This window comes from Drosophila takahashii, chromosome 2R (genome assembly GCF_030179915.1).
Source record: "Drosophila takahashii strain IR98-3 E-12201 chromosome 2R, DtakHiC1v2, whole genome shotgun sequence".
Classification (NCBI taxonomy): domain Eukaryota; kingdom Metazoa; phylum Arthropoda; class Insecta; order Diptera; family Drosophilidae; genus Drosophila; species Drosophila takahashii.
Genome location: NC_091679.1, coordinates 9,441,475 through 9,455,018, shown reverse-complemented (window position 1 = coordinate 9,455,018; position 13,544 = coordinate 9,441,475). Strand labels below are relative to the sequence as shown.

The following is a 13,544-nucleotide window of genomic DNA, read 5'->3' as shown; positions in this document are numbered from 1 at the left end:
ATTTTATGCAATATATAATTAATTGTGTTCAGCGGAAACAAGTTATTTTGGTATTGTGTATAATATAATTAATTGTGTTGGGTGGAAAATATATATATTGTATATTTTATCTTCGGAAATTATAAATGATGTGGGCTGTATTTTAAATGTTGATTTGGAAATGTTTGTAGGGTCTACCGAGAAGGAACGTACGTGTGTATCGTGCTTACGTTGCCTTACGTTACGTTACGTGACTTTTCCCTTATGTACATACGTGGAAATGGATATGTCGATATGTACGTACATTAATAAGCATGCATTAGGATTTTGTATATGTGTGTATGTATGGGCGTATGGATGTGTGTTTTAAAATTGTAAATTTAAATATTTTGTAAATTGGAGATAATGTAGATATATGTGTATGTATGGGCGTATGGATGTGTGTTTTAAAATTGTAATTTTAAATATTTTGTAAATTGGAGATAATGTAGATATATGTGTATGTATGGGCGTATGGATGTGTGTTTTAAAATTGTAATTTTAAATATTTTGGATATTGGTGATAATGTGGACTGTATGGTAAATGTCGCTGTAGAAATGTTCGCAGGGTGTAACGCGGAGGTACGTGTATGTTAGCTTACGTACATATGTTGCGCTGGTCAGGCATATGTATGTACGTACATTAAAAAGTGTGCATCTGGATTGTATGTCTGTATGAACCCGAATATGTATGGAAAGTGGGAAATATGAAAAGCAAAGCCGGAAAATGGCGGTCGTATGAAGATGGAAATAGCAATACGAAAAAGAAGCCGGAATATGGCGATCGTATGCACAAATGGAAATGGCCGATCAGACAGATATAAGAAAATTGGGTTCTTGGGAAATATCTGACTGGTCGGCAATGGAATAATGGAATATTCGTACTTATCTTGAACTTGGAACTTGGAAACTCCGCCGGTTGGACGCTGGTACTTTAAAACTCTTCTCCTGGTTTATCCGGCTCGAAGGACCACGAAATGGAGTGGGGCGGGTCTTCCAAAAACTTCGGGCTGGTGGTCGTAGGGCAGGAAATACACGGCCGCAATGGGTTTTTGAACGTTATAAATTCCACGGTTTATTTCAGAAAGAAAACTTCACTGTTCGACTTTTCGGTTACACTTGAAAATTAGAACTAACTTAAACCTACAGAGTGGAAGCTCCAAGAGCCGCTTGGAGAGCGGAGTGGAGACACTTAACAGTGCGAGAAAGCGAGATGCGAGCGATCTGGAAGAACTGCTGTCTCGACTGTCAAGGCTCCAGGGGCGCTTGAAGGGAAAATTGGCCGGGGCTGGGAGCGCCGCTTTGGCGCGAACATTCTCCCCTCCCTTGTGAGGGCGAACGTAGCAAAGGATTAATGCTTAGGCGTGTCTGCATGCTCCAGACACGACCCATCCAAAGACCGTGCCCTGTGCGACGGGCAGCCCATCACGTATATTTAGGAACCCGGGCCTGATTACGTTGGGGTATACGTCCGAGCCCAACACCAGCGAGACTGTTGCTGGGCGATGGAACTGCTCATCGGCCAGACGGATATCATCAAATTGGGCTCGCATAGAATCGCTTAGCGCGCGGATCGGGGAGCGGATGCGTAGACTCTGACTGATTTTCAGCAGCACGTCGATCTGGAAATCGCCCGTCTTCGACCGGATTGTCGTCGAGCAGACTTCTTCGCCTCTCACTGTCGTCGTGGGCAACTTGAACGCAGTTGCCAGGGAGCTGTCGATGGTGCTGACGGGCGTGCAAGGGTCGATTAACGCAGCCGTCTCGAAGGTGGTGGCCCCAGACTCCAGCAACACGATGGCCGTCGGAAGAATGTGGAGGCTCTGATGCTGCAGGAGAGCCGCCACTGATGGAGTTGCTGCTGACGCTGGACGTCGGACCGGTGTCCGTGCTTCCCGTGCCGCTGGCGATGGAGACCGCGAGACTGCCCTTGACAGCCGAGTGGTCGATCCGCGATGTTGCGAGGACGGCGATTGGCGACGTGGCGGGGATGGCGATTGACGACGCTGCTGGATGGGCGGTTGCCGAGTAGTCCCGGACATCTCGTGCAGGTGCAGCAGCGTGTGATGGTTCTGCCCGCACTTTTTGCACGTGTCGCCACTGCGACATTGCCCCCCTGAGTGTTGATGGGCCAGGCAATTCGCACAATATTTATTTATGAGGACGGCACGGAGCCGCTTCTCCGTGCTGAGCCTAAGGAAGCGGGTGCACTTGCGTAGAGGATGGATTCCCCGACAGACTCGGCAGCGGTAGGATCGAGTACCTCGTGAACGTCTGTCGTCCAAAGTTTGGGCGCTGCGAGGACGTGGAGCCATGGTTTTGATGCTTTAATAAAAATGATAAGCAAATTTAGTATCAATTTGTGAACGGATTTTAAAAAATAAGGACAGAAGGCACTATTTTTGGAAAGCGGAGGTTGCCTTGGCCTCCATAGGAAGAAGTACTAGAATGACGACAGAAGTTATTATTGCGGAAGTGCGGAGATTGCCTTGTCCTCCATAGGAAGAAGTACTAGTTTGTGGACCGGACGTTGGATGGTTCCACGAGAAGTAAGAATATCTACGACGCGTACTCTAGTATCAGCTCCTGGGATAGCAGCTACGATCCTGCCGAGCCGCCAGTCATTTGATGGCAAATTATCGTCCTTGATGACTACCATATCGTCGACTTGCAGATTTCTGGATGGACTCAACCACTTGTTGCGCTTGTGGAGTTCCTTTAGATAATCTTCTTTCCATCGCGAACTAAATTGTTGATGCTGGGCCTTGAGATGTTGCCATCGATTTATAATTGACTTGGCTTCGCCTTTAATTTCAGGCTCCGCCGTGGAAAGCAACGGTCCCCCGATCAGAAAATGGCCTGGCGTCAGTGCCAGCAAGTCTGTCGAGTCCTCTGACATTGGAGAGAGTGGTCTGGAATTAAGGCAGGCTTCAATCTTTGCCAGAAGCGTGGAAAGCTCTTCGAATGTATACTTGCGAGCGGACGTGGATTTGTAAAACAGCGTTTTAAAACTCTTTACTCCTGCCTCCCACAGGCCTCCCATATGAGGAGCTCCTGGGGGTATGAAACGCCACACGAGTCCCTGATGGCTACACGCATCGGTCACTGACTCCTTTAGTGCTTGCGTAAAGTCACGGGAAATAAGACTTGAGGCGCCAACAAAGGTTTTGCCGTTGTCGGAATGGACCCGCTGAGGACAACCTCTTCTAGCTACAAAACGCGCAAACGCTGCTAGAAACTTCTCAGTTGTAAGGTCGGAGGTGGGTTCCAAATGGATGGCCTTTGTAGAAAAGCACACAAACACACAAACATATCCCTTAGTGATGAGACAAGCTCTCCCTGTATAGTTTTTTACCTCAAAGGGGCCGGCGTAATCGACGCCGGTGTAAGAAAATGGCCTGGAAAAAGAGGCTCGATCAGTCGGAAAATCGCCCATCAATTGGGACTGCAGTCTTTTTTTATAAATGGTGCACACCTTGCATGAATTCACCACGCCCTTTACCAGATTCTTGACTTTAGGAATCCAATATTTGGATCGCATCAGGCGCACTATCAATTGGTTGCCGCCATGAAGCGTAATCTGGTGCGTGAATTGGACAAGAAGACGAGATAACCGACAGCTGTACGGGAGTAATACAGGATGGCGCTCGTCATATTGCAGGACCTTGGAGGCAGTTAAGCGACCACATGCTCTTAAGAGTCCCTGTTGGTCTATAAATGGAAACAAATTAGCAATTGGGCTTTATGCGGGTATGGATCTTTTGCTTCGTAACAATCGAAGCTCGAGCGCGTACTCTTCACGCTGGGCAAGTATTATGTAGGTCCTCTCAGCCTCCCGGATCTCCCGATTACTGAGCTGCTTATCCGGACTTACCGGAGCCTTACGACAGCGATTTAGGAACCTTTGGACGTAAGCTAGGACTCGTAAAGCCTTGTCTAGTCTGGAAAAACGGTCAAGGAAATCATCAGCGGGGAGCTTTACGAAATGAACCTTCACCGCGCGCTGCTCTAATTCAGTGACTGGGTGTGGATCCGAAGTTTCTGGCATTTGAAGTTTGGGCAATTGTAACCACTGGGGCCCATGCCACCAGAGGTTGCTATCGCCCAGCTCTTGCAGGGACACGCTGCGACTAGCTAGGTCGGCAGAATTGTGTTCTGACCGCACATGTGACCAATTCTCAATCTTTGTAGCTTGAGCTATTTTGGTTACGCGGACATACAGCGCCGCCCCATAGGCTTTTTGGGAAGCGTCACAGAAACCGTGAAGCTCGATTTTTACCTGGGGCTGGTAACCGACCCATCTCGGAATACGGATTTGATCGAGATCGGAATAACTTTGCAGGAACACTTGCCATCTATGGCTCATTTCGTCGGGAAGGTTGTCATCCCAGCCTAACTCTTGCAGCCAGATCTCCTGCATAAAAATTTTGGCCCGGACGATGAACGGTGCAAGCCATCCAGCGGGATCGAATAGCTTTGCGATCTGGGAGAGAACTTCTCTTTTAGTATAGGAGGACTTGACGGATATTTCTGGGGGCACGAAGTAGAACTCGTCGGTGGTTGCTCTCCAACGAATGCCGAGGGTTTTGGCTGTGCTTTCGGCATCAATATTTAGGAACTCAGAATGGAGAAGATGCTCATTTGGAATGTCCTTTAAAACCCCCTTGTGGTTGGAAGTCCACTTTCTAAGCGGAAAACCGGCCGAATTCAAAGCGGTTACTAACTCCTGGATGGCAAGTTGAGCTTCTTGTTGAGAATTCGATCCTGCTAAAACGTCATCAACATACATGAAGTTGCGGATTATGTGACTGGCTTTTGGAAACTGCTGATCGACGTCATCAGCCAGCTGTTTCAGCACTCGGATGGCGAGATAGGGCGCGCAATTGACACCGAATGTTACGGTTTTCAGCTCGTAATCTCGAATGTCACCTTCATTGTTTCGGAAAAGAATCCTTTGAAAGGGCGTGTGCTTTGGATCGACCCAGATCTGCCTATACATTTTCGTGATGTCTGCACTAAAAACATACTTGAAATAGCGCCACTTTAAAATCTGAATTGTTAAGTCAGATTGGAGGACTGGACCGGCATGAAGCACATTGTTCAAGCTAGTCCCATTTACTGACGGGCTGGAAGCGTTGAATACCACCCGGAGTTTCGTGGTCGTGCTTTCGGGTTTTATAACCTCATGGTGTGGGAGGTAGTAGTTTGGAGAATTGTGAGTGGGCGAAACCTCTCTCATATGGCCTAAATCCAAATATTCTTGAATCACGGAGTTGTACTGCTCATTTAATGGAGTGTCTCTTCGTAAACGATTCTCGTTTCTCAGAAACTGAGCAAGTTCTATAGACCTTGAGTAACCCAACTCAGATCCACAATGATCGGGGTCGCAGAACGGTAACGTCACTACGTACTTCCCGCTCGCGTCTCTAGTTGTGGTTCGTAGAAAATTACTTTCGCAGACGGAATCGGACTCTTTTACCATTTTTGATGGTAGATCTTCCACCTCCCAAAACTTCGTAAGAAATTTGTCTAAGGACGCCTCACTTGTTTTTGTAATTTGAGTCGGTTGCTCGTGGACATGGACACTAGACCAGTGAGCACCCACCCGAAGATGGTCTCTTGCCCAAAAAGAGATCCGCAGATGTTGGTCTTTGTGCCACTCAGCAGCACGGATGGAAGAATATCAGCTCCGACAAGAACGTCTATCTGGGAACTCTGGAGAAATGTGGGATCTGCCCATTGAAGGTTTGGCAAATCTCTCAGGATATCTTGTGGAATGGAATGCTAGTTCTGGCAGAACATACGCTGCGGTGTCTAACTGCAGGCCCGGCTTAGTAGGAGAACGAATGGCAAAATGGCAAAGCCTTGTTGACTGGGCAGAAACGGTCTGATTTAAACCAGACACTTGAGCTTGAATGGGGCGGAACGGCAGATTGACCAACTTGAAAAGACGCTCCGTTATGAACGTCGCTTCAGATCCCGAGTAGACCAAAGCGCGTGCTCGGAAGTGGGTGCCGAGGTGGCAAATATCAATCATTGCCGTGCCCAATAGAACTGCCTCTGAGCCCGAGGCAAAACAGACTTGTACATTTGAGTGTTCATCGGGAATGTCTGAGCCTCCCGACGGAGGATCGGATCTAGGTCTCGCATGTCCAGAGGAACTTGGATTGTTGGAAAATGGGTGGCCTCGATGCAAAAGCGTGTGATGTCTTTCTCGGCATACAAAGCAGCTGTGCGTACTGGAACAATCCCGGAGCTGATGGCCTCTCGCGAAGCAATTCAAGCATAACTGCTTCTTTTTTATGTAGCTTTCCCGTGCCTCGATTGCCATCTGAATGAAGCGAGGGCACAACCGCACTGGGTGACTCTCCTTAGAGCACAAATCGCAACTCTTTGGTTTGACACTCACTTTGGCTTCAAAGGAGTTAAGCTTCTTCGTAACTTGGGAATTTTTGGAAGTTGACGGACCACCAAGACTCTGCTTCATGTCCTCGATGGCTTCTAAGGTTCTATACCTATCGCTAAGGAACGCGTTCATCTCATCCCATGTAGGAACATCAGACTTTGATGTAAGGGATCGTTGCCACAAGGAAAGGGTCAATCTGGGCAACTTACTGGCGCACGTCTACCTGTGCGCCAGCAAGCAATCTTGATATTTTGGAGTGGGCTAATGCTGTCAGGCACCCTTGGATGGTGCTCTGAAGCTCTTTTATGGAGTGGCCAGTTTCGGCATTAACGGAACTTAAGTTAAATAGGAGCTTGAGCTGACTGTTCACTAAAAGTCTTTTGTTTTCGAAACGGTCTCGAAGCGCCTCCCAAGCGGAAGCGAAACCATCATTAGTGAGCGGGGACTTGGCAACAATCGCCTTTGCCACACTTTGCAGGTGTGGACGGACGGAGCTGCAGCTCCTGGAGTTTCTATAGTCGCTCTGAAATGGCTCATAAGGTCGGACACCGTGATAAACCGCGCGAGGGCTGCAACTGCAATTTCGTTACTCATTTTTGCCTGAGAACGAGTTGCTAGCGACTTTACGGACTAGGTCTGGATTTGCGACCTAACTTTAGGCGTGAGCGGACTTAGAGACAATCGTTTCGGATGGATCGTAGGAACAGACAACTTCTTGTCGCCTGCTTGGCTGGCTACTGAAGTTTCGCTCTTTGCCTTTGATATTGGTTTTGGGGCTACTGGGCTTGAGGTGCGCGCGCGTGGTGATGCGGATAGCGATCGCGTTTTATTTGCAGACGGAACTGACAACTTTGTTTTGTCTCCTGGCATTCCAGAAAGGTCCGTCCTGGAATGTGGTCACGCTGTTGCGGATCACCGGGATTGATTGGCAAAGAAAAGGAACGACGAAAATGGATAACTTCCGGAAAATACGGCCCCAAAATTTCGAAAATTCTAATAGCTGAATGTCAACAATGTCAATGTATAGTGGATCGACGCGACAAAAAATATTACGGAATTAGTTCAATTTTGTTTAAAAAAAACAAAAACCAAAATGTTAATATATCGCAGTGGCTTCTTAGTTTCCTCGGTACAGATTGCAAGCGGTCCGCTTTTGTTTCCTAGCGTTGCAGCTCCGTGGTCTACTTTGGAATATGTGGAAACGGAACACCAATACAAATTTCAAAGTTTTCGCAACAACTATTTTAACGTGCGAGGAAAATATCGCTGCTGTGGAAAAAATAATATTCTGCAAGATATTTGCAGTCGGTTGCTGTGCTGCGAAAATGAGCGGTGGGAATGGGAAAATCTATATATCGCGCACCGTCACGGCTTGGTCACAAAAAGTATTTATTTTTTTTTTATTTTAATGGATGTGAGCCGCCGGTGTGTGCGAATTAGCGCTGCTGAAATAAATACCATGCAAATTCTGGACAGGCGTATCGTGCTGGTGGGTTCGGTGGAAACCGGTTATTTTTGGTAATTTTATGCAATATATAATTAATTGTGTTCAGCGGAAACAAGTTATTTTGGTATTGTGTATAATATAATTAATTGTGTTGGGTGGAAAATATATATATTGTATATTTTATCTTCGGAAATTATAAATGATGTGGGCTGTATTTTAAATGTTGATTTGGAAATGTTTGTAGGGTCTACCGAGAAGGAACGTACGTGTGTATCGTGCTTACGTTGCCTTACGTTACGTTACGTGACTTTTCCCTTATGTACATACGTGGAAATGGATATGTCGATATGTACGTACATTAATAAGCATGCATTAGGATTTTGTATATGTGTGTATGTATGGGCGTATGGATGTGTGTTTTAAAATTGTAAATTTAAATATTTTGTAAATTGGAGATAATGTAGATATATGTGTATGTATGGGCGTATGGATGTGTGTTTTAAAATTGTAATTTTAAATATTTTGTAAATTGGAGATAATGTAGATATATGTGTATGTATGGGCGTATGGATGTGTGTTTTAAAATTGTAATTTTAAATATTTTGGAAATTGGTGATAATGTGGACTGTATGGTAAATGTCGCTGTAGAAATGTTCGCAGGGTGTAACGCGGAGGTACGTGTATGTTAGCTTACGTACATATGTTGCGCTGGTCAGGCATATGTATGTACGTACATTAAAAAGTGTGCATCTGGATTGTATGTCCGTATGAACCCGAATATGTATGGAAAGTGGGAAATATGAAAAGCAAAGCCGGAAAATGGCGGTCGTATGAAGATGGAAATAGCAATACGAAAAAAGAAGCCGGAAAATGGCGGTCGTATGAAAATGGAAATAGCAATACGAAAAAGAAGCCGGAATATGGCGATCGTATGCACAAATGGAAATGGCCGATCAGACAGATATAAGAAAATTGGGTTCTTGGGAAATATCTGACTGGTCGGCAATGGAATAATGGAATATTCGTACTTATCTTGAACTTTAAACTTGGAATCTCCGCCGGTTGGACGCTGGTACTTTAAAACTCTTCTCCTGGTTTATCCGGCTCGAAGGACCATGAAATGGAGTGGGGCGGGTCTTCCAAAAACTTCGGGCTGGTGGTCGTAGGGCAGGAAATACACGGCCGCAACGGGTTTTTGAACGTTATAAATTCCACGGTTTATTTCAGAAAGAAAACTTCACTGTTCGACTTTTCGGATACACTTGAAAATTAGAACTAACTTAAACCTACAGAGTGGAAGCTCCAAGAGCCGCTTGGAGAGCGGAGTGGAGACACTTAACAGTGCGAGAGAGCGAGATGCGAGCGATCTGGAAGAACTGCTGTCTCGACTTTCATGGCTCCAGGGGCGCTTGAAGGGAAAATTGGCCGGGGCTGGGGGCGCCGCTTTGGCGAGAACAGTACGGTTCAATATTACCACTGCGAGTTCATACACATTGCCCTACGCACTGTAGAGCAGTGCAGCAAAATAAATTATGAATGAGATCGAACATTCCCATCAAATTGTAAGATTAAAAATCTCAATAGTTTCAAGAACCTAGTACACGTTAAATAATACTTGAGCGACACAAAATTAACACCAATGAATGTTACACCCGGCTAGTTCAGTCAAATGAACATGAGACTCCTTGTTCACAGGCGTGGGTCGAAGCCACACGGTTAAGGGCGCCTAAATAATAGAAAAAAAAAGGAGAAACCAAGCACTTATTCGATGGTCGTACGAAGATTCCTTTTTGCGAAGTCATTCCATGCGTTTCCGCATCGATATCTTCGAGCCTGTTACGTACGCCCTCTTCTTCATTTTATTTGATGGAGAAAGATGCACGTAGAAAACAACAGCGAATCTCAAGGCAAAGGGAGAGGGGCAATCGACCCGTTGACTCACCGAAACAAGCAAAGGAATGTGCAATTTGACGATCTTTTCGGTCAGAACAACGACCGCGATCGACCTACTGGTAACCATAAACCGGGAGGTGGCAAAGTGCATCGGTCGGGCGTTGACTCCACTAAGATAAGAAATATCATAGGTGGGAACAACTAAATAATCCAAGCTATGACGGGAGCCAAGTGAAAACTCGACTCTGGTATAAAAGACCCAAGCCGGATAGAGAAAAGGCAGAACCTATTCTGTTCTCATACCGACGGTAGCCGCTAGCTTCGAGGGAGGAGGATTTTCCACACGGGCTTCGGGCATCTGCCCACGGAGTCCAATGCCACCAGGAGACCAAGACCCGTTGTCCTATTCTACTGTCCTTGATAAGGACACGCCTATCGATTAGCAAGGATCTGAAGAGACGGACACCGCTGCCAATATCACCATAAGGAAGACATCTGACAAGCGAACAATACTCCGATGTTAATTTCCGCAGCACTCGTAATCCCCGCGTTACTGAATTTGAAGAAGATATAGCAGCGATCCGTTCCGACCATTGACCATTGTCCACTTTGCAAAAAGTAGTGTCCAGTACCAAATGCGTTAAAACAGTGAAACCCAAAAACGAGCCAATGAAAGAAATCAGAAGCGTGATCCATCAGTGAGGATAATCACGATAATAACTGAACTAATTGTGAAGCAATTTTAAATGCAAATTAACTGAACCGATTTTAAAGGGCATCGAGTGCACAGTGATGAGTAATTTAAGAACCGATTCTCTCCACCATGCGTCGAGCATGCAGCTAACATAGTTTATATGTTTGTGTTTAAGTGAAAATAATGTAGTTAAGAACAACAGTAGTTTGGCGCACGTATATATATATATATAAATTATAATATCTTCCAAAGCCCAGGATCCGGAGCGTCGAGATCTCATCGCCCAGGACATAAAGGGGTAAGTTTGTCGGAAAACGATTCCTTTATCAACCATACATATATATATCCGTGCCTCCTTTTTGATAGTTGGTTATCTAAAGTAAATTCCACAATTTACGCCTCCTCAAGGCGAAGAAAACTTAGGTGCTAATAGGTACACTTTTTCGTTGTATTTTTTATAATATAAATAAAAATTGACTTTTCAGCGGCGAGTATCAGCCTTGTGTTTGTATGAACAAAAACAAGAGCCTCAGAGCGACGTTTGTAGTCGTGAATAGTCAGCAATTTTCTGACGTGTGCACCTTGTACGGGTGGTAAATTCGATACTCTCCGCTAACAAACTTTGTTGGTCAATTAGAATTAAACTCATATGTAATCTCCAAAATAATATTACTCATAAATGGCACTAGCCAATATTTCATTCAATAAAATTATAATGTGAAAACGTACTTAAAATCATGAAGTGCTAAGTTTTCAGAAAGGGGGTGCTGACGCGATAAGTGGAGTAGGTAAAGAATAATGACATAACTTTTGACGGACAACCTTGACAATAGGGGATCGTATTGCGCGGCCCGCGACGATCCATTTGGCACACGAATGTGTGAGGAGGAGGGAATGTGGCCGAAACATTGCCCGATCGTGTTACGATCAAGCGAAAGCTACGCTTGTGGGGCAATGTAGACTGATGACCGACGGACTTTACAACTCTTACTAATTTTCAGGCATCTTCATATTTATTCTCGTTATGTTGGAGAGGAGAAAGTCTTACCAAGAACCCACCCCATCCGACGAGCTTATGCCGGCAAAAATTGGTGCCTGAACATCGGATGACTTACCCTCGGCCCAAGTCCTTTCAGGACTAGGGCACTAATATGCCCACGTAACACCAATTAATGACAATGTAGGAACCAAAGGCACTTCTTATTTTTTTACGGAAGGTATCGAATTGATCGCTTGTAAATGCGCGCACGTCAGCAAAAAGATTTGCAGACTATTCACGACAAAAAAGTCGCTCTGTGGGCTGATTACACTAGTTTACAGCCAAACTGCTCCAAGGCAATTGATGGCAAATTCTGTTAGTGTTCGACCCCCAAATCACGAAAATACCACTAATTTTTTTTCGATGGCACAGTTTTTTTTTAAAGATTTTTTAAAGTTCGAAATGTTAAATATCGGACTTTTTTCAAATTTCTTCCTATATCTCGGCAAATATCCACCCAATTGGGCCAGTTTTTGTTTCATTATAAAGTCAATAGATCAGAGCTTAACTTTGCCATATAGATCAATACGATTAGATAAGTAATGGCAGCGCAGAAGCTCGACAAAGATGAAAAATGTGTTTTTTGGTCCTCTGTAGGTCGGCTGTATGTATCGTAAAAACTCGAAATAAATCCGTTGAAAAATTATAATGGGTACAAACTTAAAGTTTACATCCCACCGGACAAAACAAGCCGAGTATGGCCCAAATTCATAAAAAATTGGATTTATGGTGGATTTTTAAAGTTCGGATTTTTCAACTTTTTTCGGTTGACAAAGTTCAAATTTTAGTTTTATCCTAGGCGGCGACATGTAAACAAAAATGAGTGGTGATGGCAGCCGGGTCAAAAAATAGCTAAATCAGATATTTAAAAGCTAGAAAATTATAAAAATGAATTTAATTTTTAAAAATTCCTTTAAATATATAAAATTGCTTGCGTTTTGACTGTGAGTATTTTTAATAAGTAATATCCATTTGAATAAATCATTCTTATGAAATAACCATACTTTCAAAAAAGCATGCTTTTTTTAATAAGTACTGCAGTATCAAAAAACGAAAATAAGACTACGAATAAAAAAAAGAGGATTGTGCTTGTGATTGTGTGTGATAATGATATTACTTATTAGTGCATTGGAAATAATGCGTGTGCTACCCCTCTTATGGTTTTTTTTGTTGAACGGATTGATGCAGCGATTTTTAAAAAATAACTCATATTGGAAGTGAACATTTCATTAAAAACATATTCGGATCGACTATTGATATCTGAATCCTTCAATTCAGTCCACATTCACAGGCCTTTGAAGAAACACGCACATTTCACGCCGGGTCCTCGTGGTGTGGACTCACTTTAAGGTTAAGTTTGTGTAACACAAAAATCAAGACAAAGTATCTGGTCATATGCACTAGTCGTGCGACCAACGTTCATTTTCAACATTCGTTGAAATCAAAGCCTAAAAAAAAAAAATATCTGAATCCTTTTCATAAGTTTTAGCAATAACTTTCGTAGTTAAGATTATGCCATTCTTTATATGCATAAAAATATATAAATAAGAAACCATATTTAAATAAGAGAGTGGAACTTGGGTTCCGAAAAACTCACCCTCTAATATCTCCAGCGAAGAGAGCTCTCCTTACTGTTGTATGGGCTGTAACCTTGAAGAATTGTTAAATATATATTTGTGCACGTCTACACAATTTTGGGGTAACAATATGTGGTTATAATTCACTTATTACACTGAAATATACATATGGTTGAAGTTAAGTACACAACAAAAATAATAACATATAATTTCGCTGATCCAGCGTTTTTCGTGGCACACGACTGTCGCTTGTAGACGGGTCTACACTCCACTCCGATTTCGTTGTGTCAATGGGTTTATACTTTGGCGCCGTTGGCGGTTTACTGTTTCATGCACTTATCTTCTCGGCACACTTATTCTGCAAACGGATGATTGTGTTGTACTTTTCGCAATGCTCGGATGTTCATGCGATTCGGATTAAATGAAGCGCGGCAATAAAAAGCGTTATTTGCGGCCGAAAGCGCACATCG

General features: G+C 44.0%; 2 protein-coding genes across 5 annotated transcripts in view; both read right to left on the bottom strand.

The window, feature by feature from the left end:
* Positions 1 to 1,169: 1,169 nt before the first annotated feature.
* Positions 1,170 to 13,544, bottom strand: part of LOC138912436 (uncharacterized) — a 61,823-nt gene continuing 49,448 nt past the window's right edge. For all 4 annotated transcript variants that reach the window (XM_070213272.1, XM_070213271.1, XM_070213269.1 and 1 more), the window contains one exon: positions 1,170 to 2,343. In XM_070213272.1, the coding sequence (XP_070069373.1) occupies positions 1,377 to 2,333 (957 nt within the window). In that variant the 5' untranslated portion in view covers positions 2,334 to 2,343 and the 3' untranslated portion in view covers positions 1,170 to 1,376. The remainder of the gene's footprint in view (positions 2,344 to 13,544) is intronic.
* LOC138912102 (uncharacterized) lies at positions 2,483 to 5,257 on the bottom strand. Its single transcript, XM_070211958.1, has 3 exons — positions 3,820 to 5,257; positions 3,374 to 3,729; positions 2,483 to 3,298 (listed from the first exon to the last, which is right to left on the bottom strand). Exons 1-3 carry the CDS (start codon positions 5,255 to 5,257, stop codon positions 2,483 to 2,485), a joined length of 2,610 nt encoding a protein of 869 aa, XP_070068059.1.

What these genes read in the sequence shown, in the direction of transcription:
- LOC138912102 (XM_070211958.1), bottom strand. Translation starts at nt 5,257, where the DNA reads ATGAGAGAGGTTTCGCCCACTCACAATTCTCCAAACTACTACCTCCCA. An exon ending in CTACATAATACTTGCCCAGC is followed by an intron (nt 3,730 to 3,819) that starts GTGAAGAGTACG and finishes TTCCATTTATAG; the next exon opens with ACCAACAGGGACTCTTAAGA. An exon ending in ATTACGCCGGCCCCTTTGAG is followed by an intron (nt 3,299 to 3,373) that starts GTAAAAAACTAT and finishes TTTTCTACAAAG; the next exon opens with GCCATCCATTTGGAACCCAC.